General features: G+C 26.2%; 1 protein-coding gene across 1 annotated transcript; it reads left to right on the top strand.

Annotated features, from left to right (window-relative positions):
• Window positions 1-6496: 6496 nt before the first annotated feature.
• Window positions 6497-19803, top strand: LOC145835775 (mortality factor 4-like protein 1). Its single transcript, XM_082943490.1, has 2 exons — window positions 6497-6505; window positions 17562-19803. Exon 2 carries the CDS (start codon window positions 17564-17566, stop codon window positions 18407-18409), a length of 846 nt encoding a protein of 281 aa, XP_082799616.1. The 5' UTR covers window positions 6497-6505; window positions 17562-17563; the 3' UTR covers window positions 18410-19803.
• The last annotated feature ends 1137 nt before the right edge of the window (window positions 19804-20940 follow it).

Genomic DNA, 20940 nt, shown 5'->3' with positions numbered 1-20940 from the left:
ATACAATATATAAATAATTCTTTTTAAAAAATAATTAATTAAAAATTTTCAAAAATATATAGAGTTTTACTTCTATACATATATTTTAAAAGCTAAATCAATAATAATTACATAAAAAAAAAGAATATTAAATTACTTTTTACTTATAATTGAGTCTGTTTAATTTACAAAAAAAAAAAAAGTTTTAGCCAGTTTTAAAGCTTACTAGATTTTTTTAAAGTTTAAGATAGCAGAAATACTAAATAATACAGATTATAAAACGATTCAAAACAAAACATTCATAAGTTTGTTATTTTGACGAAATATTTATAGCTTTTTTTGTTTAAAGCTTTTATATATCAGTTCAAATTTCCAAAAAAAGCAATCACTATAGTTTATTGAAAGGCGAAAGTTAATGCTCAATATATTTGGTCCTAGGACCTAGTGCACGAAGATCCTTTCGGTTATCGAGTCGCACACAACGGATACCTTTTAACGTCTTGTCCAGGACACATAGCGCTTATGCTCCAAAAAGTACATTTAATTAGAAATTAATAAGTCAACTATAACTTTTTTTTTAAATGTTTATTCATCATAAACAAACCCATATACTTTCTAATAATACAAAAATTTAATAAAATTATATAAAAATAACGATAGTTGTACAATGCTAAAAAGTTTATTGATTTCAAAAACACTACAATACTTTAGTTACATGTTCAGATTTTGGAATTTTTATGATTTCAAACAGTAAATAATAAGAAACCAATTTTTTGTTATTCTAAAAAAATTAATTTTGTTCAAGTAATGTGAAAAGTATTCATATTAGGTAGAACAATAAAATACTACATACTAAAAACTTAATCAAAAGCACAAAGTAAAATTATTTGTTAAGGCTATGTTTTATTTGCTTTCCAACTGAAAATATGTTGCAGACCAGAAATTGTTGTTGCCCTTTCTAAAGTTTGTGGTAGTTTCTCAATTAAAAGTATATCTACTAAGAGTTGAGATTTAAAGTTTTTAATAAATTTAATACATACTTTAAATATAGCAAGATGTTCAATGTAGTGTTAGAAAATTTATAAAAAAAATTTATTTGTAAATTCACTTTTTAGGTTGTACTGTTCTTACCTAATTGACTTAATACTTGAGTTTATTTTAACTACAGTCAAGTGAATATTAAATTAAGGTTAATAAATTAGACGATAAAAGTTTAAAAACATGTTTATAAATGTTCACTTAATTAAGTAAATGATTCAGAACTATTTTGAATTGTTTATGTAGCTTCATACATTAAAAGTAAGTGTTAAAGTTTTTTAATAATTTATATAACTTGAAAAAAAAAACTTTATGTTGGATTACTATGCTTGAAAAAAAGTGTTACGAATTTTTTTTGTTTGCTAAAAACAATTAGTCATAAAAACTTTAAAATCAAATTTACTCAGATTTATTATACAAAAAATAAGTAGAAATAGTTTAGTTTTATTACATATCATATATATATATATATATAGAATTTTTAAATGTTAAATCAAAAATGATTATGCATGCTTCTGAAATATTTTTTATACTATAAGTAAAACCCATCTTTAAAATGCCTCAAACTTAAGGCTGTCAAGAAAAAGACCGTTTTAATTTAAAAACATTACAAATTTAGTTTTAAGTAATTTGTTAAAAAAAAAGAAACTAATCTGTCCATAAAAAACTTTAAAATTTACTCAAGCAAAATAAATAACAAGAGTTTTATTTAGGACACAGTGTAGACTTTTTTAAAATGAATATAAAATTTATTTAAAAATTACCAAAGTAAGTTCAAAAGAATAACACTTTTGTTTTTTACATAAGAAAAATACATTGATTTAAAATAAGTACATTGTAGTATATTTCTTAGATTTAAGAAGTTTAAAGATTTAAAAAAAATCATACTTCATCATGCAAAATGATTTTTAGAAAAAGTTAAAACCAATTAAAACATACAAAATTATGTCCGCATTCAGAAAAATTTTAATTTTGAATAACAAATATATTGGTTATAAATAGAATGAAATATTTATAATTAATTCATACTGGTGTTGTTTGACTATAACTCTAAGTTATTACTTTACTTGCATTATAGAAAACAAAATTAAACAACCTACTGTTTTTTTATGAGTGTTTGACTCAAACCAATTCTTATCAAATTAAAAATCAAAATAAAGTGCCAAAGGTTCAGAATTTAGACGTTTTGTTTTAATTATAAAATCTTGTTCAGGTAGCTTTGAAATAATGCTCTTGTTCTTAGAACGCCTTAAAGTCCTGGCTTCTTATTTTGAGTACTGGTACTTTGCTATCGTGCTCTTCAAAGCACATCAAAAGTGCTTGTCTTCGCTGCAAAACAGAAGAAATGAATTGAAGCGAAGTTATTTGGAAATGCCAGGTGACTGGTTTATTATTAGTATGTTGGCCAGAATTGAGGGATATCACCTTGAAGATTTCAAAGACGAAATGTGCAACTGGTTTCATAAAGATAGAATGAAAGTTCTCTATTCAGGGTCAATAGTCGTATACATGGTTTACATGCTCGCTTTGTTTTGCTTGTTGTTGAGTCTTCACACTTTTTTGAAAGATCTGATTTTTTATTGAAGCTGTCAAAAGGATAGTGGGTGTGAGATGAGAAAACTTATAGCTTAATGAAGCAAATCATTGTTTGCTTGATACCCTTAGTTTTTTATTTTCTACAAGGAATTGTTTAGTTTAGATTTTTGATTAAATATTACGTGTTAAATGTTTCTGTCTGTTAATATTTATCCTAAGTCTAGCGTATTATTGATTATGTAAAAATTATAAAATCATCAAATTTGAAGTAATATTAGTAGGAAAGCATTTGAAAATTATTGAAAAAAAGTACATTAGATAGTCGTAGAAGCTGTTTATTTTAAACTTTATAGTAATTTAATTATTTTGATTATAAATTAACACTTTCTAAATGGGTTAAATTTATTTTACTATTTATTATTGTAATCTTTTATCAAAATGTAAAAAAATTATGTCAAAGATTATTTTTTAACAAATGAATTTACCTAAATTCATAAATAAAACTTTTTAACTAAGAATAACCAAAAATCATACAATTAGGCAAGAACTTAAATAGTTTATTGCACGACAAAAAAAACACACTTAAAAAGATAACTCTAAGGACAGAGTTTATAAAAAAAACATTTAGGTTATGGAGTCGTACATTATTTAATCCGAGTTAAACATCTTGTCCAGGATAAATATATTTAAATTTCTTATTAAATGACTAGTAAAAATTTTCAAATAATTAAGATTTTACTGTAAAATAATTTTTGTTTTAAATTTTAAAATTATTTGATATTGTGTTTTTAAACGTTGTGTTAGTTTATATGTTTTTAAATAACTTATAATCAGTTTGTAAAACGTATAAAAAGATAAAATTAAAATAAACTTCGCAAAAATCGTTTTACGTCTATATAGAATTACTTGATAGATAACCGTCCTAAAAAATGTCTATCTAGGTAGGAATTAAAGTCAGTATCAAAGTATAACTAGTTCTATTTATTGAAATAGGTCATATGATTATAAAACCATGCTTAAAAAAATAGTTAAATAAATTATATTAATCTGAATTTCAAACACTAAGTTTAATTTTTTAGTTTTTCGACATACTAGCACTTTTAATCTAGTATAAATCTTTTTTCATCAATTTTTAGTTGTAGAACAAAGAAAACAGGCAATATTTATTTTAAAGCCGAGGAATTGATTATAAGTTTTACAACTATATCTTTACCTTAAAAGAGTTAAAACATTTCAGAACAAAATAACTGAACAAAGCTTTACACTAAATTAAATTTATTGTAATTTTTAATAAATACTCTAAAACTTTAGTTGATATTATATTGTTCAATTATTAAATCAGTTAGTTATTTTGAATAAAAATTGTTTATAAAAATGTTTATGTTTTTGAGCCTTTGGTTTATAATTAAGTTAGTTTGTGTTATGGGAGATTTTAGTATCCCACCAATATTTTAATAATTTTTAAACATCAATGTCTAAATTGTAACTTAAAAACCAATTGTACTAAGAAACTTGTACATTTTAAGCCTAGAACTATTTATAAGTTTTCTAAGAAGTTTAAGATTAATTTTTAAAATTATGTTTTGACTATGGTTTTAAGCTGTTCAAGGGGTTTAATTTTATAAAAAATAAAAATTTACTCTTAACTTTTTTTTTTTTTTTTTTAAAGGTAGAAAAACATCAGAAAATATTCACTCTCCCCTCTGCAACGATAAACGTTTTCTGTAGGTCAAACAAGTGAGTTTGAGCTCATCACATGTTATTCCACCTGCCCTATCTTTAAATTTACTAAGAAAAAAAAATTACCCTTTAACTAAAAATAAAAATGTCTATGTAATAATAAAAGAAAAAAAAAAATAACTAACTGAAATAAAAACTAATCCTAACCCTTTATTGAAAAAAACCTTTGGTGACATGTCATTTAGCAAACACTCACAAGGTTAAAATCTCAACACTAAAAACCACAAAGTGTGGGAAAATCATGAAGCTCAAATCCCCAAGTAAGTATTTGCCAAAGCTACAACAAAAAACACACCAACAATCCAATCATGTGATCACTGCCACCAGTGTGAACTCACAATCAGCTGTTGCAAACTCAAATAAACAAATATTAAAAGTATTTAGTTCTAAAAACATAAAAAACTGACTAGAATAAAGAAATACTGTAGTATGAAAAAAAAAACTACTTGTATGGATAATAATATATACATATATATCAACAATAAAGTCAATAAATAATAAGAGTTTTTAAAATTTGTAAGTATTAAGTTTGTAAAAAACTCAAAAAATAATAATAAAAATAAAATAAAAAATAAACAAATAAAATAAGTTAAAATAAAATAAATAAAATATTAAATAAAATTAAAAAAAAAAAAAAAATAAATAAATAAAAAAAAAATAAAAATTTTGTATCAAATTTATACTTATACGTCTAATTACTAATAAAAAACATAAAAAACTATCTTAAATCTAATGCAATAACAAAATAAAAACAAGTAAAATAATTCAACAATAAAAAAATTTATTACAATAATTTATAACAATCACTCTTTCATTACCAGGACAATTATAAAGTAAAGACCTACACATCACAATCTGATGCCCAAATAACATAAACCAAATTTCAACTCAAACAAAACATACATGTAGAAGCACTCTAGATCTACTCCATGTAGTTGTTCAACAAAAAGTTTTTATATCTAAATTTAAAAGGATCTTTCTTTAAGTTTTTAAAAGTTTCAGGGACACTAGACCAAAACTTGGGACCCAAATACCTAAAGCAGTTTAGGCCAAGTCTCGTTCTAGGTCTTTCAGTTACAGAATTCATTTTCTTTGAAAATCTTGTGTTGTGTGTGTGAACAGAGCTAGCAAGTGTAAATCTATTGTGTTCTACATCAAACCCTTTTATAGTATTACGCATCAACTTACAAATTTGCAATTTATACACATCCTTTAATTTTAGCACACCAGTTTTTTTTAAATAAAGGGTTTGTTGTTGTCAAGGCAGGCACACGACAAACATACCTGATCACTCTTTTTTGCATACAAACAATTGGTTTTAAGTAACAGTCAGCAGCACTACCCCAAACAGATATACAATATTGGATATGCGAATAAAACAAACTATAATATACCATTTTAAGTGTAAATTTGTCCAAATAATATCTCAATTTTGACAAAACATAACAACTCCTAGACAATTTCGATTTCAGAGAACTCAAATGTTTCTTCCAATTCAGCTTATCATTCAAAACCACACCTAAGTATTTTATACTATCACTCTGCTCAATAAGAAAACCATTAACCTTGACACTAAATTCACAATTTTTTGAAGTTTTATTAAAAAGCAAAAATTTAGTTTTTGAATAACTAATAAAAAGTTTATTAGCATGCAACCATTTATCAACTTTAACCAACTCCTTATTAATAATTTCATTTAAATACTTAGTATCACTATGTTGGTAGCTCAAGCAGGCATCATCCGCAAACAATCTCATATTTATCTCAGTAGAGGAAATAATATCATTAATATACACAAGAAACAACAAAGGACCCAAACAAGAACCTTGTGGTATTCCAACATTCACAATTTCACGCTCAGACACCACATTATTTATGACCATTGATTGACTTCTATCTTTTAAATAATCTTTAAGTAAATTTAACATTGAACCTTTTATATTATAATTTTTAAGTTTAGATCTTAGAATTTTATGATTAACCGTGTTAAATGCTTTAGCCAAATCCAAAAATACAGAGCAATTTATTAATTTTCTCTCACCAGCCTCAATTAACTCATCAACAATCTGATTCACAGCTAGTTCAGTCGTACTATTCTCTCTAAACCCATACTGTTTTTCATGTAGCACCTCATTCAACAAAAAGAATTTTTTCAATCTCTCACACACTAAAAACTCAAAAATTTTCGAAAATGGGGATAAAAGAGAAATAGGTCTGTAGTTATTAATGTTTTTTTTTTACCAGATTTATAAATAGGGATTACCTCGGCAAATTTAAGCGACTCAGGAAACACACCATACTCAACACATTTATTATTCAATTTAGAAAGATAAGGAGAAATTATTTTTGCACTGAGCTTCACAAAACGAGTATTAGGGACATCAGAACACACACTTTTGTTTGGATTTAAAGTTTTAATATAATTCAGAATCTCACTATCAGAAATTTCATTAAAGACATAATCATTTTCAACTGAACCAGACAAATACTCATCATTCTTTACATCAACAACATCTTTTCTCTTTTTTAACAAATTGTCAGCAATATTTACAAAATTTTTATTCATTAGATTGCCTACACATTTTGGGTCATTCACAATTTCACCACACTCTTCAAGCACACCTTTTATTTTACAACTAGATGTAGATTTAGTGGAAACGATATTATTCACAATTTTTCATAATTTTTTACTATTTTGTTTATTCTTTTTAACTAGTTGTTTATAATAAAGTCACTTAGAACATTCTATTACTCTGTTTAGTATATTTTGATATTATTTAAAACAAACAGAATTTTTTTTTGTTTTATCTTTAATGGCAAATTTAAACATTAAGTTTTTAAAGTTAATTGAGATTATTATACCTTTTGTTATCCACGGTTTAGCTTTTAGTTTTTGTTCTTTTTTACTTAAAATTTTGACTGGAGCATGATCAAATACCGTCCCACTAAAAATACTCTCAAACTCATCCCAACATTTATTAACATCTTCACAATTTTCAGCACACAAGTTCATGCCTCTCAATTTCACACTCAAGTCATTCAGAAAAGCTCCAACTTCAAACTTACTGAAGTCCTGAAAGGACCTCAGATCACAATACTCATTTTTGGACTTTTTGCATTCAATTTCACAGATAACAGGCATATGATCAGATATATCACAATCCACAACATTAACATTTAGCTTTTCACAATCAAAACTAGAATAAACATGATCGATCAAAGAACTAGACAAATAATCAGCAGAATGCCTAGTTGGCAAATCAACAAATTGCAAAGCACCAGCACTAGAAATACAATCCAAGTAGTCAAAAGTACGCTGATCTCTATTAAACAAGTTTATATTTATATCACCACCAATTATAAAATATTTATTCTTTTCATTTAATAGGTCTAAAACTTTAAGGAAATTTTCTTTATAACTATCAAATGTAGTGCTTGGATGTCTATATACATTAACAACTACAAAAGATTTATTGTTTTCAAGTTTAATAGAGATCCACAAATCATCTACATCACACTGCTCAAAAGACACACCTTCTACAATCTCATAAGAGTGGCAAGCTCTAACAAAAAATGCAACACTATCAGATTGATTACTATTAGACAATTTATTTACAAAATCATATCCATACAACTTACCTACAAAAGGTCTCAGATTTATTAGCCATGTTTCACACACACAAATCACATCAGGCAACCCCTCAGTTACACTCAAAAATTCCTCAATTTTATAAAGATTTGCATTCAAGCTTCTTATATTCATAAAGACAATACTAATACAATTATTCTTGTTAAATTTCACACTATACAGATCTAAGTAACTCTTATTCTTAAATTCAGAAATACTAGGTTTAACAGATTCATAAAAACAATCAAAATCAAATTGTTAACATTCTGAAAGGGAAAAACAGAATCCTTACATATTTCACAATAAAACTTGTAATCACCTTGTTTGTATAGGCTTAGTTTCATTTTATTTTCAGAAGCACACTCAACATGACATTTTTGAAAGCATATAAAACAGGTTAAACAATTTTTCAAGTTTTTACAAAACAACTTACATTTAAGGCATACAGACATTTTTAGCTCACAGGTTTCACAAAAAAAGAGTAAATCATTTTTGCACATAACTGCAAACTTTTTATTTGATACTTTTGAACATTTAAGATGACTTAATTAACATAAGGTACTAATAATGCTATTAAAACAAACTCTGAGTTTAACATTACAACTTAATACAAAAGCTTAAAGTATACTGTAAGCCAGTTTTTATAGATTTATTATTATGGTATATTGGACAACAAAGAAAGAAAAATGTGAACACTAACAACTATGGTCTATGGATTGGTGTGGAGAAAGATCTTTTGGTCATCGAGCCTCACACCATATATTTTGTAAATAACTTTGATAAGTTTTTTTTTAAGAATTTTAATAAATTTAATTTTAAGATCAAAATAAATGAGTTTTGTTTTTTTAATTAAGTTTAATAAAGAAATTAATTCCAAAAGAAAAAAAAAAAAAGGTATGTGCTCTTTCCAAATCCATTAATGCCAATATTAACTATTAAAACCATAGTCTACCATGGGCACCACACCCATTTCCTTCCAAAGATTTCAGTTTTTATTATCATGTACATTCACATTTTTCTTGTTGCCCTCTCTACAAAAGCAATCTTTTGAATAATGCAATAAAAAAGTCAATAATATGGCCATAAGAGGGGGGGGGTAAGCCATGTTTTTCACAAGTTGATCTTTTTTTATAGAGTTTTTACTAAGCTTCAAGTTGCTTTTTACCGTTTTAAAAAATTCAAATTATTTTTTGAGATATGACAGGTCAAAGTTGGGCCACAGAATAGGATCCCTATAGAGAGGGAAAACTAAAACAGCAAAAAAAGACTATTTTGTTTAAAATTTATTTCCTCCTACATTTTTCAAGCATTCTTCTTCAAACTCTCACACAGGGTTGCCACACACTCAGGGAATTCAGGGAAACTCAGTGAATTTTAAAGTTGTAAAAAGTCTCAGGGAAACTCAGGGAATTTTGATTCTCTTTTTTTAATTCAGGGAAACTCAGGGCAGTTTTTGTTTTTTCTAAAAATCTCAGGGAAATTTTAAGATTTAAAAAAAATCTCAGGGAATTTTTTTCTAGATCTAGAAAGAGATATAGTTAGTCCAGTTTCAATATTTTGTTCATAAAAGTTTATTTTATTTATTTTTAAGTGCTTATTTAAAAATTTGAAGCCTTGCGGCAAGTTCTTAAATATTCTTAGAATTAAAATGGTAATTTTTTAATAAATAAAAATAAATTTAAGGGTTTGAAAAAACTCAGGGAAGTTTAAGGTTACTCAGGGAAGTTTCTGGTCACTCAGGGAAGATTTTTGATTCAAAGAGTGGCAACTCTGCTCACAGTCTAATCTTTATACAATAACAAAAAAGCATTACTATAGAAATAAAAAGAATTTAAGTAAAAAAAAAATATTGAAAAAATAAAAAATATTTTTTAAATTTTTATCATAAAATTTTGATTTTTTTTAATTGATAATATTTATAAACAACGTTTTTGTTATAATATAAGGAACATTTTCTGAAAATTGGAAGAAGATTGCTTGAAAAATGAAAGAGGAGATAGATTTTTAGTGATTTATTAAATTTCTGAGAAAATTGACACCAAAAAATCTGCAGTCCTTACGTTTGTATGGGAAAATTTTTACAAACCATTAAATATCTCACAAGTTAAATGATATTTTTGAGTTCTATAAAAACTGGCTTGTAGTTTGTAGTAAAAGCTTTCATATAAAAGTCAAAGTTGATTTTAGTAAAAAAAGGTGTTAACCCCCCTATGGCCTAAAGGAGAAGTTGTAAAACTGCTATAACTAACATATTTTCCTTTTATATATGTAAAAACAAGCTTGAGTATAAGCATTAACTGTAGAGCATTACCTGTTCTAATAAGATCTACAGATCTATGTGCTTATAAGTACAAAAAATCAAAAATATTCAGTATTTTCTTAAAATTTTTAATAAGTAAATTACTCAGTTACAATAACTAGTTTTATAAGTGTTTTACTTAAATGTTGTATATAATAGTTTATCATCAGCAAAATTTATGACTTTTAGTATTGTATTATTTTGTAAGATATTGATGTACACCAGAAACATCAAGGGTCCTAAAACGGAGCCTTGTGGCACTCCTGCTTTTATACTTACACAAGTTGATGTATACCCTGCAAATCTACAAACTGTTTTCTTTCAGTGAGATACAATTCCAAAAGTTTAAGCATTTCCCCCTTATTCCATATTATTCTAACTTGTCTAATAATTTTTTCTCTCTACACAGTCAAATGCCTATATCAAAAGAAGATAGTGTACTTTTCACAAACTCTGAACTCTGATAAAGCTAGAGTAATAGAATGTCCTTAATCCAAACTGGAAGCTATTAAGTATATAAAATTTGCCACAAAAGTTATATAAACGACTATATATAGCCTTTTCAATGATCATATTGAGGTTTGACAGGAATGAAATTGGTCTGTAATTTCCTGGAAATGTTTTTAAACCTGATTTAAATATTGGTAATACTTTAGCCAATTTTAAACAACTAGGGTATATACCTTCTTGAAATGCCAAAATAATTAGTTAATTTTATCAGTTTTAGCAATTTAACAGAGATACTGTCAGCACCATTTGCTTTATTTGAATTTAAAATTTAAATGATATCAGATATTTCTTTTTCATGAGTCTCAAACCAGACAAAACTCTTATAGTAGCTTCTTGGACTATTTATAAAAGAGTTTTGAAAGCTAAACAAGTTTGTTTTCCAATATTTGAATTTTAAAGGTTTAAGTTATTTACAATCTCAACTAGATTAGATAAGGATTCTTCATTAGTTTCAAGTTTGTGGGGAAATTCATAGCTTTTCTTCCAGGGTTGCCACTCGGTCAGGAAAAGTCAGGAAATCAGGAAAAGTCAGGAAAAATTTAAAAAAATGACAAAAGTCAGGAAAAGTCAGGAAAATATGGGGGGTTTTGAAAAAAAGTCAGGAAAAGTCAGGAAATTTGATAAAATTAAAAAAGATTTAGATTTTGTCTGTTTAAATTTACAAAATTCCTTGTTTTCCAAAGCCTTCAAATGGTAAAAATTAATTAAAAGTCCTTTAAGTCTGAAAAAAAGTCCAAAATTTTCCTAGAAATTTACGAAAGTATTTAATTTTATTTTCAATGGCTTCATCTGATATAAATTAGTAAAACATCCTTTACAAAACTGCAAAAATTTTCTATTAATATATTGAACAAGTACACTTCTTGAACAAGCAGATTTTGTAAGCTTTTTATTATTGATGATCTGTAGCAAGGACACTTCCATAGTGAAACTGATATATACACCAAAGTTTATCTAGCATAATTTTAGAATCAAAGTGTTCATTGTTTAAGTAAATAATTGAGTTCTTTATAACTAAGCAGTTAGTTTAGTATTTTATGTAACAAGTTAATGTGTGTACTTTACCTCTTTATATATTTTTTAAAGTTGTTTAAATTTATAAAATAAGTTATAAAAGAGGTATATGCCAAGATTAAGTTTACTTATTATTTGTATTATTTGTTGAGTAACTTAAATTTTTAAAGTAAATAAGAGTATGTTTATTTGTTACGAGTTTTATACCAATTGATAAGAGGAAATATTTTATAAATGAAAGTAAAAATACATGAGTGCCAAAAGAAAAAAAATGAAGCCAACAAGTTGTGGCTTGATTTAGAGAAAAGATTCTCTTCAACAAGTGTAGGGGCAGCAGATGAGAGCAATTTAAATAAAATGAGGCAAATGATTTTAACTGCCAAGAAAATGAAGCTGAATGCAGTTCAGATAAAGGAAACCATATCTTCATTAGATGAACAGGTTGAAGAGCTAATAAAAAACAGAGAAAAATTTTTTTAGTACATACATTTAAAAAAACAGTATTTGATAAAGTTCTTTATTGTTTTAATGTTTAAATTGTAAAAGTTCGTTATTGTTTTAAGATTTTAGTTGTGAAAATTTCTTATTGATTTATAGTTTTAATTGTAAAAGTTCCTTATATGTTGTTTCGTTTATTTAGATACATTTATGCTAGGAAATTCTAAAAAAATGTGCTCTTTATTGTTTTAAGGTTTCAACTGTAAAGATTTGTTACTGTTTTAAGGTTTTAGTTGTAAAAGTTCGTTATTAATTTAAGGTTTTAATTGTTAAAGTTCCTTATATTTCGTTTGTTTATCTAGATACATTTATGATAGGAAATGCTAAAAAATTGTGTCTTTTTTCAGACAAGCTGTGTTTATAAGGTAATAATACAAGTATTTTGCTGATAGAGCTGTTTTTTACAAACATCAATCATACACAGATGGTTTAAGTGATGTAATGGAAGTTTGATGATAGAATTCAGCAAAAAGCTGTTGTTTTTAACCTGTATTAAAATTAGATCGAAAATTTATATAGTTTCAAGTGTTAGATTATGTATTTTAGAATAATTTTAATTTAAGAGTTTGATTTAGAAAAGTCAGGAAAATTTTGCTAAAAAGTCAGGAAAAAGTCAGGAAAAGTCAGGAAATTTTTCTCAGCTTGATCAGTGGCAACCATGTTCTTCTGTCTGTTAGTAATTTATTGATAACCTTCCAAATGTCTGCTGAACTTTTATTACAGTTTTGTAATCTTTTTTCAAAATAATTTTTCTTTTTAATTGTTTAAATTTTAGTTAATTTGTTTCTGTAAATTTTGCACAGCATTTTATACAACCTGTTTTTATACCTAATAAATTTCAGTATACCTTTGGTTATCCAGGCTTTAGACTGTAACTTTTATTTGGAGTTTGACAGCTTTCTTGTAGGAATGTTTTTTCAATTATTTCCTCAAGTTTCTCTTACAAACGTTTAATTTTAAATCTATAGAATCTTTGGAGTTAATAACCTTATATATTATATATATTATTACTTATGAACATTTGAAATGAGTCCATAAATTACACTGAATACAGTTTTAAGAAAATTTGCATGCATTGAGAGCCGCATTTGGCCCGCGGGCCGCAGTTTACCAATCCCTGAACTAGACAAACAACTAAAATTCACAAAAACTACAGTTAAGTGACTATAAAATACTTTATTATATACTATATTTATAGTATTTTAAGACGATTCATATTGTTTTTTGTTATTTTGTATAACTTTTGAATCTCTGTTTACCAAAGTGCTTTTTTTATTTTAAATTGGACCAGCTGAAGATTAAAGACAATAATTTTTTGTCTTTATGAAACATACATTCTGGAATTTCGAAAATTGCATTTTTCTAATAAATTATTTAAAAGCCCTTTAAGTGGGCACTGTAGAAAATGATTAAGTTAAAATAATCGCTTTATTTTCTACATTTTTATGTAGAATATAAGGTATAATATATATATATGTATATTTATATATATAAGTATTAAATAAATAAATATACATATATATCTAAAATAAGGTTATTATTTAAACTTAATCACTTTCTACAGCTTTTGTCTTTATGAAACGTATGCTCTGGAATTTTTAGAATCACATTTTTCTAAGAAATTATATATATAGTTAGATTAACCAAATCATCTTCCACAGAGCCCACTTGAAGAGCTTTTAAATATATTATTGCTAAAATATTAATTTTGAAAAAAACAGTACATAGGTTTCATAAAAAGAAAATAAAGTTTTTAATCATTAGCTGTAGTTCAAAATGAATTGCTCTTTGCTAATTTTCTATTTTCATGATCATTGATTCGATTTCATTTGTTGTTGTTAGTTAATTTGCTAGTTGCACATTTAATTTAATTTAAATATTTTTCAAGTCCAGTTTAACTCAAGTGTGTTGCTTACCTATATAAAAGTCTTTAAAACACCTTACCAATGTTTTTTTTTCAGGCGGAAGCTTAATTAGTTAAGGACTTAAGCAGTCAGTAAGAAGTTACTATTGTCAAAAAGATATTACTGTTAATGATAATTATACTGTGCTTAAAATTGTATTGAATAAGGGAGCTAATCATTTCTAACCCGATCATATCTAACCCAATCATTTCTACACTGATTATATCTAATCCAATCATTTTTAACCTAATAATTTATAACCCAATCATATCTAACCCATTTATTTCTAATCCAATCATTTCTAACCTTAATAATTGTTTCTAATAGTTATTAACAAATGAAGATTTTGCTATCAAAATTAGTAATTTTTTCGATTTTTTATTGGCTTTCAACAAGGAAAAGTATTTTATCAAAGATGAAGTTTACAAAGTAATCTGGGTGCTAATTCTTTCTTGATGCCTGTGTCACCCAAACCAGCAAGCTTTTCCTTAATTCTTACTTTTAGCCTTAAACAGTTTTGTTTCTTATTTGACTTTCACTAAATGCAATAGAATTCAGAGTATTTATTTACTTTTTTATTTTTTGTATGGTTCTTGTTCCATTTCAAGGATAACAAATGTTATTTGTTTAATGCGTTTTAAATGAAAATGTTGTAAAAGGTTTATCATGATCCTGGTATAGACTAACAATTTTCTTTAATAAGTAATATTTTTGGTTAAGCAGGCCAATTTTTTGTCTTAAAGAGTGGCATTCATGTTTTAAGGACTTTTATTTCTTCTTAGTAAACAATTTTCAAAACTTTGCTACCCCAAAAGAATAATTATATAGGTAGCAATAGACTTTATCTGGTAAATTTGGCCTGCAAAATAGAAAAATTACCCACCCATACCCTTAGATATCATCAGGCATTGACCCTGTCACAAACAACAAAGATCATTAGTATTGAAAAGCTAAACTTTTATATTTAGGCAAATTAGTTTCACTTTAAAAACAAATTTTCTGCTTCTTTGAAAATGACATTACACATTCAGGGTTGCCACTCGGTCAGGAAATCAGGAAAAGTCAGGAAAAAGTAAAAAAAATGACTAAAGTCAGGAAAAGTCAGGTAAAAATGGGGGTTTTGAAAAAAAGTCAGGAAAAGTCAGGAAATTTTATAAAATTAAACAAAAAAATCAGATTTTGTCAGTTTAAATTTACAAAATTCCTTGTTTTCCAAAGTCTTCAAATGGTAAAAATTGATTTAAAGTCCTTTAAAGTCAGAAAAAAAATCCAAAATTTTCCTGAAAATTTGAAAAAAAAAAAAAAATTATTTCCAATGCCTTCACCTGGTATAAATTAGTAAAATATCCTTTATAAAACTGCAAAAATTTTCTATTAACATATTGAACAAGTACCCTACTTGAAAAAGCAGATTTTGTAAGCTTTTTAGTATTGATGATCTGTAGCAAGGACACTTCCATAGTGAAACTGTGATATATACACAATAATTGTAATAGCTCCTTATATGTCATTTGTTTATCTAGATACATTTATGCTAGGAAATGATAAAAATTTGTGACTTTTTTCAGACAATCTGTGTTTATAAGGTGATAATACAAGTATTTTGCTGATAGAGCAGTTTATTATAAACATGAATCATACACAGATGGTTTAAGTGATGTACTGGAAGTTTGATAGAATTTAGCAAAAAACTGTTGTTTTTAACCTGTATTAAAATTATATTGAAAGCTTTATATAGTTTCAAGTGTTAGATTATGCATTTTAGAATAAGTTTAATTTAAGAGTATGATTTAGAAAAGTCAGGAAAATTTTGGTAGAAAGTCAGGAAAAAGTCAGGAAAAGTCAGGAAATTTTTCTCAGCTTGATCAGTGGCAACCATGCACATTACTACCAATGTGTTTATTGTAGGGTAGTCTTTTTTTAACAGAAACTCTAGTACATCAAATAGTGCTTCCGGAAACACACGAAGTAAAACTTATGCAAAACACAATAGACTTGGACTAAATATTGTTTTTTTTCATAAAACTAGAATTCATTAGTATACAATTACAATATTTTAAGTTTTATATTGTAATATTTTTGTTGTTATAAAGCAAAGTTAAACATATTTTTGTCCTATTGTACTTTTTCATTGAACTTAAAATTCTTTAAAGAAATTTAGTTTTATAGTTTTTGTTTGTCATTTATAAGACATATAAAGTTATTAACTAGTTATATTTAGCATGATAAAAAAATCTTAGAGTTTTTTTTTCAGTTATAAAAACTGCTATACATTATTTCTTAATGATCTCTAATAAACCTTCGTTTTATTTATCATATATAAAATTTTATTTGATATATTGTTAAAAGATTTGATAAGTTTCAGTAATTTAGTAGTTTGGAAAAATTACATTAGCTCAAACTTATACTTGAACAAGTTTAAGCTAATGAATTTTTTCAAATTAAGATTATTTGGCAAGCTTAAAAAGCTTTAAGGGCATAGGGGGAGGGGGTACGACATATTTTTTCACTAAAATTAACAAATGATTTTATATGAAAGCTTGAAGTACATTCTACAAGCCAGTTTTTATTGAATTAAAAAACCTTACTTAACTTTTAAAACATTGTAATTTTTATAAAAAATTTCCAATACAAGGGTATGGACCGCAAATTTTTCAGGGTCAATTTTCTCGGAAATTTAAAAAATCACTAAAAATCTATCTTCTCCTTCATTTTTTGAGCTAGAGACCTCAAACTTTCAGGAAACGTTCCTTTTATAGTTTTTAATTATATTAAAAAATAGAAATTTTAGATAAAGAACAAAAAAATAGGTGGCTTTTTTTTAATAAAACTTTTATTTTTCAAAATTAAAAAAATTCCTGCATTCAATCTTTTTAAAGTTTAAAAATACGGTTTCTGTAAAAATTTTAAGAAGATTGTTTGAAAAATAAAGGAGGAGATAGATTTTTAGTGAAATGGTCTTTTTTTGCGTTTTTTTTTTGTGCCTTAATTTGCGCCTTCCATAAGGAACCTATTAAGGTCACCAACTTTGATCGCTCATATCTCAAATTTTTTTTTTGAATTTATTCAAGCAGTTAAAAATGTCTGATAGCTCAGATAAAACTCTTTAAAATAAGACCAACTTGTAAAAATCAAGGTGGATCCCCTATGCCCTTAAGCTGCTATTTTTTCAATTATTTCTGTATTTTATAAGTTGTTAACTAAAACACAACACGTGTTTTATATTTTTCATAGTTTAAGTCAGATTAAAAAAAATTATTGAAAACAAATTTTGTCAATGCAAATCTTAAGTTAGTTATTTTCTAACTCTTGTATAGTTAGTTTTAAATTTACCGTTTGTTATGCACAAAATTATTTTATAAATTTGCAAGTAACAAGTTGTAAATTATTTTTAATTTTGTAGTTATAATATTAGATATGGCAGCAGACTTCAAAGTCAATGAGAAGGTTCTCTGTTTCAATGAAACATTTTTACTAGATGCAAGAATAGTTGAGGTTGAACCCGCAGACCACTCGAAAGATGCAAAATACAAAGTCCACTTCATTGGCAGGCCCAAGTCTATGGACCAGTGGGTGGACAGAATAAAGATCAGAGTTGCTAATGCTGAAAACAACTTAATAAAAGAAAACCTCAAAGTTCAGTACAACTACAATGAAGTTAAGCGCAAAAAGAAGATGAAACCAAGCAAAGTTGAAAAAACAGTTGAGCCTCAAAACAACTACACAGTCGAGACGGACAAGCAGTACTTGGCAAAAGTCACCTTCAAAATTGACCTGCCCAAATCGCTGAGCACCATTTTGGTGGAGGACTGGGACCTGGTTACCAGGCAGCGTCGCTTTTACAAAGTTCCTGCTAATGTGACCATTGCACACATCTTGGACACATACAAAACAAAAAAGGTCACTGAAAACCCGAGAAACGACAAAGTTCTGAAGGAGTTTTCCAAAGCAATCCAGAGCTACTTCAATGAGATGCTCGGCTCACAGCTGCTGTACGAGCTTGAAAAGCCACAGTACATTGAAGTGATGGAGAAAAACGCCACCAAGACGCTGTCACAGATCTACGGGGTGACCCACCTGCTGAGGCTTTTCGTCAAAATTGGATCTGTGTTGGCATTTACCAGCATCTCTGGTGATCAAGCAACTAAACTCCTGAGGCAGATTCACGACTTTTTGTCCTACATTCACTCGAACTTGAATCTTCTTTTGAACCAAAACGAAGATTACTTGCAGTTTCAGCCAAGTGCTTATAAAATTAGTTGAATAAATATGTGTCGTTATTTTAAAGTTCTAATTTGTTATGAAACAACTAGCTGAGTTTGCAACTATTTTTTTAGTTGAATGGTACAAATGCTTTTGTTGTTGCAATATTGTTTTGTAAATATTTTATTTAGTTTTCCACTTATATCTTTTTTAGAAAAATGTTTTTATAGAAATCAATTCTTTTAATAATCTTGTTCAATAATTTAACTTATCAACTGTATAAAGGTCACTTCAATATTTTCAGTACTTATTTCATTTTGATATGTTTGAACTTAGCTTTGGTTTTGTTTAAGTTAATACAAACAAAAAATTAAGTTAAATGTACTTGATGATACATAATAAACTATTTAATAAGTAAGTAGTTGGTATAAACTTGTTTTAACAAAGTTTGATTGGTAAATCATTGAATATTATGTTAAATAAATATCCTTTTAATTTGAAAAACAGCTTTTTTGGAATTTATAATATTTTAACAAAGTAGAAGATCTTATATTATTACAATAATTAAAGTATCTGGTTTTTATACTAGTTAGACTTTGAAGTTAATCTTTATGGAAGTCTGTGTGAACATAACTAATTACAAAAATAGCCTAAATAAGTTTGTTTCTACAAATTAGGGTTGCCACTTTACCTGGAATCCTAGAAAAACCTGGAATTTGATAATTTAGGCAAAAAAAAAACATGGAAAAACCTGGAATTTGAGAAATTTTGAAAAAAACCTGGAATTTTGAACAAAAATCACTTAAAAAACTTGAAAAAACCTGGATTTTTAACCATTTTCACATTTTCAGTAGTAAAATTTCGATTTGACTCAATAAATCTATCATATAAATAAAAAAATTTTGTCATCATCAAAAATTTTTTTTATTAAAAACATAAAAAGTAGCTTTACAGTATCTTTTCAATGTTTTTATAATATTTAATACATTTTCTTACCTTAAACTTAACTTAAACTAAAAATAGACCCACAAATGTGTACTTTTAAAAACCTGGAAGAAACCTGGCAAAAATTAAAAAAAAAACGAGTGGCAACCCTGTCGTGTTGAAAGACTTATGTTTTAAGATATTTTTAAATATATATCAATATTTTTTTTCTAGCAAATTTTTGAATCAAATAAGCAATTACGAAAGAAGAATACGTAATTGCAAAATTGTTTTGTAGAACATTAAAACCATTTTGATGTATTATAAGTACGTTTAAATATTTTTTTTAATTTAGTCGACATGTACTGCACAGTGTACATTATAATAAATATGAAAGTGAAAGACAGATTAAATGCTATCTTGAAATTTTATTTTGTTAAGTTTTTAAGTGTATTGATTAATGTTATATTCTTTGGAATACTTTGTAAAAGTATAGTTTTATAAGATGATTTGTGTTTTAAGTATATAATTTGGTAGTAAATAATTCAAAATGTTTTTTTTTACATTTTAATGAAACGAAATAAATAAATTCAGCTAAATGTTTTTTATACACATTTTTTTAGTAACTTTTAAGAAAATTTGGAGACAACAATACTTATGATTTTTATTACTGAGATGTAACAAAAGTTTTATTGACAGATACACTACAATAGAGCATTGTCATTTACTGTTTCAAAATAGTTTTTAACTCTACTTGTTTGTATTTCTAGGAATTGAAATATGTCAAAAGCTTGTCTTTTATCAAAAGTTTTACGTACTTAAAAATAAGTTTAAATTAAAGTTTTTAAATAAAATTGTATCTTTCAAAATATAAATAAATGCTGTGATGTAAAATTATTTATTATATTGAAATATCATAATGAATTTTTAGCTTTTTTTGCTGCTTATTAAAGCATCTATGTCTGTACATTCTCAGAATAGAGTTAACAAAATTAAACAATTATTTTTAACAAAACAACAAATTTGAACTTTCAAATAAAGCTATACGCTATTTACTTAATGTGTTCTAAAGTAAGAAATGAGTCATTATTTTCTTTGCAGGGTTATAGTCGTATTATTTGCTATTAGGCAGTTTAATAAAAATTCTTTTTTGAGAACTATTACGTTCAAACGAAAACTTTAGCTGGTTCACTTTAGATTTTTTTCCTAAAATAAGCTTAATTTGTTCACTAAACTGTCATGCTTTTTAAATCTTTTTCGTTTTAGTTGGTTAAGTTGTTCCTAGAGCTTCAGAAAAGTAGAGGTTATCTGTTGATGATAAATGCCATTTATATGATTTATCTTTGTATGATTTATCAGTTAAACCGTATGATTGCTGAACCTGTTTCGTTGCTGTTTTTATAAAACAATACTCACAAGAAGATAATAAAAATTTAAACTAAAAAGGTTTATAGATTTTTTTATGACTTAATAAGTAAAAAAGAAAATATTTTTATTACCTTTACAAAGCTTAAATGCACTTATTATACTTTGTATTTTTCGCAAGCGTAAACTCCTATTAAAAATTTGTTATAAAGATAATTCACCTCTAGTTGTTAACGGTTCGTTGTAAGCAATGCGAGCTTTAATAGGTATGTGATAATTTTTAGCCTTCTGTTTTACAACCT

This window comes from Thalia democratica, chromosome 5, assembly GCF_965202585.1.
Source record: "Thalia democratica chromosome 5, ktThaDemo2.hap1.1, whole genome shotgun sequence".
NCBI classification, from domain to species: domain Eukaryota; kingdom Metazoa; phylum Chordata; class Thaliacea; order Salpida; family Salpidae; genus Thalia; species Thalia democratica.
This window is presented reverse-complemented; position numbering and strand designations above follow the sequence as displayed.

Excerpts from the sequence above, each read along its gene's own strand:
- LOC145835775 (XM_082943490.1), top strand. The coding sequence starts at position 17,564 with ATGGCAGCAGACTTCAAAGTCAATGAGAAGGTTCTCTGTTTCAATGAA.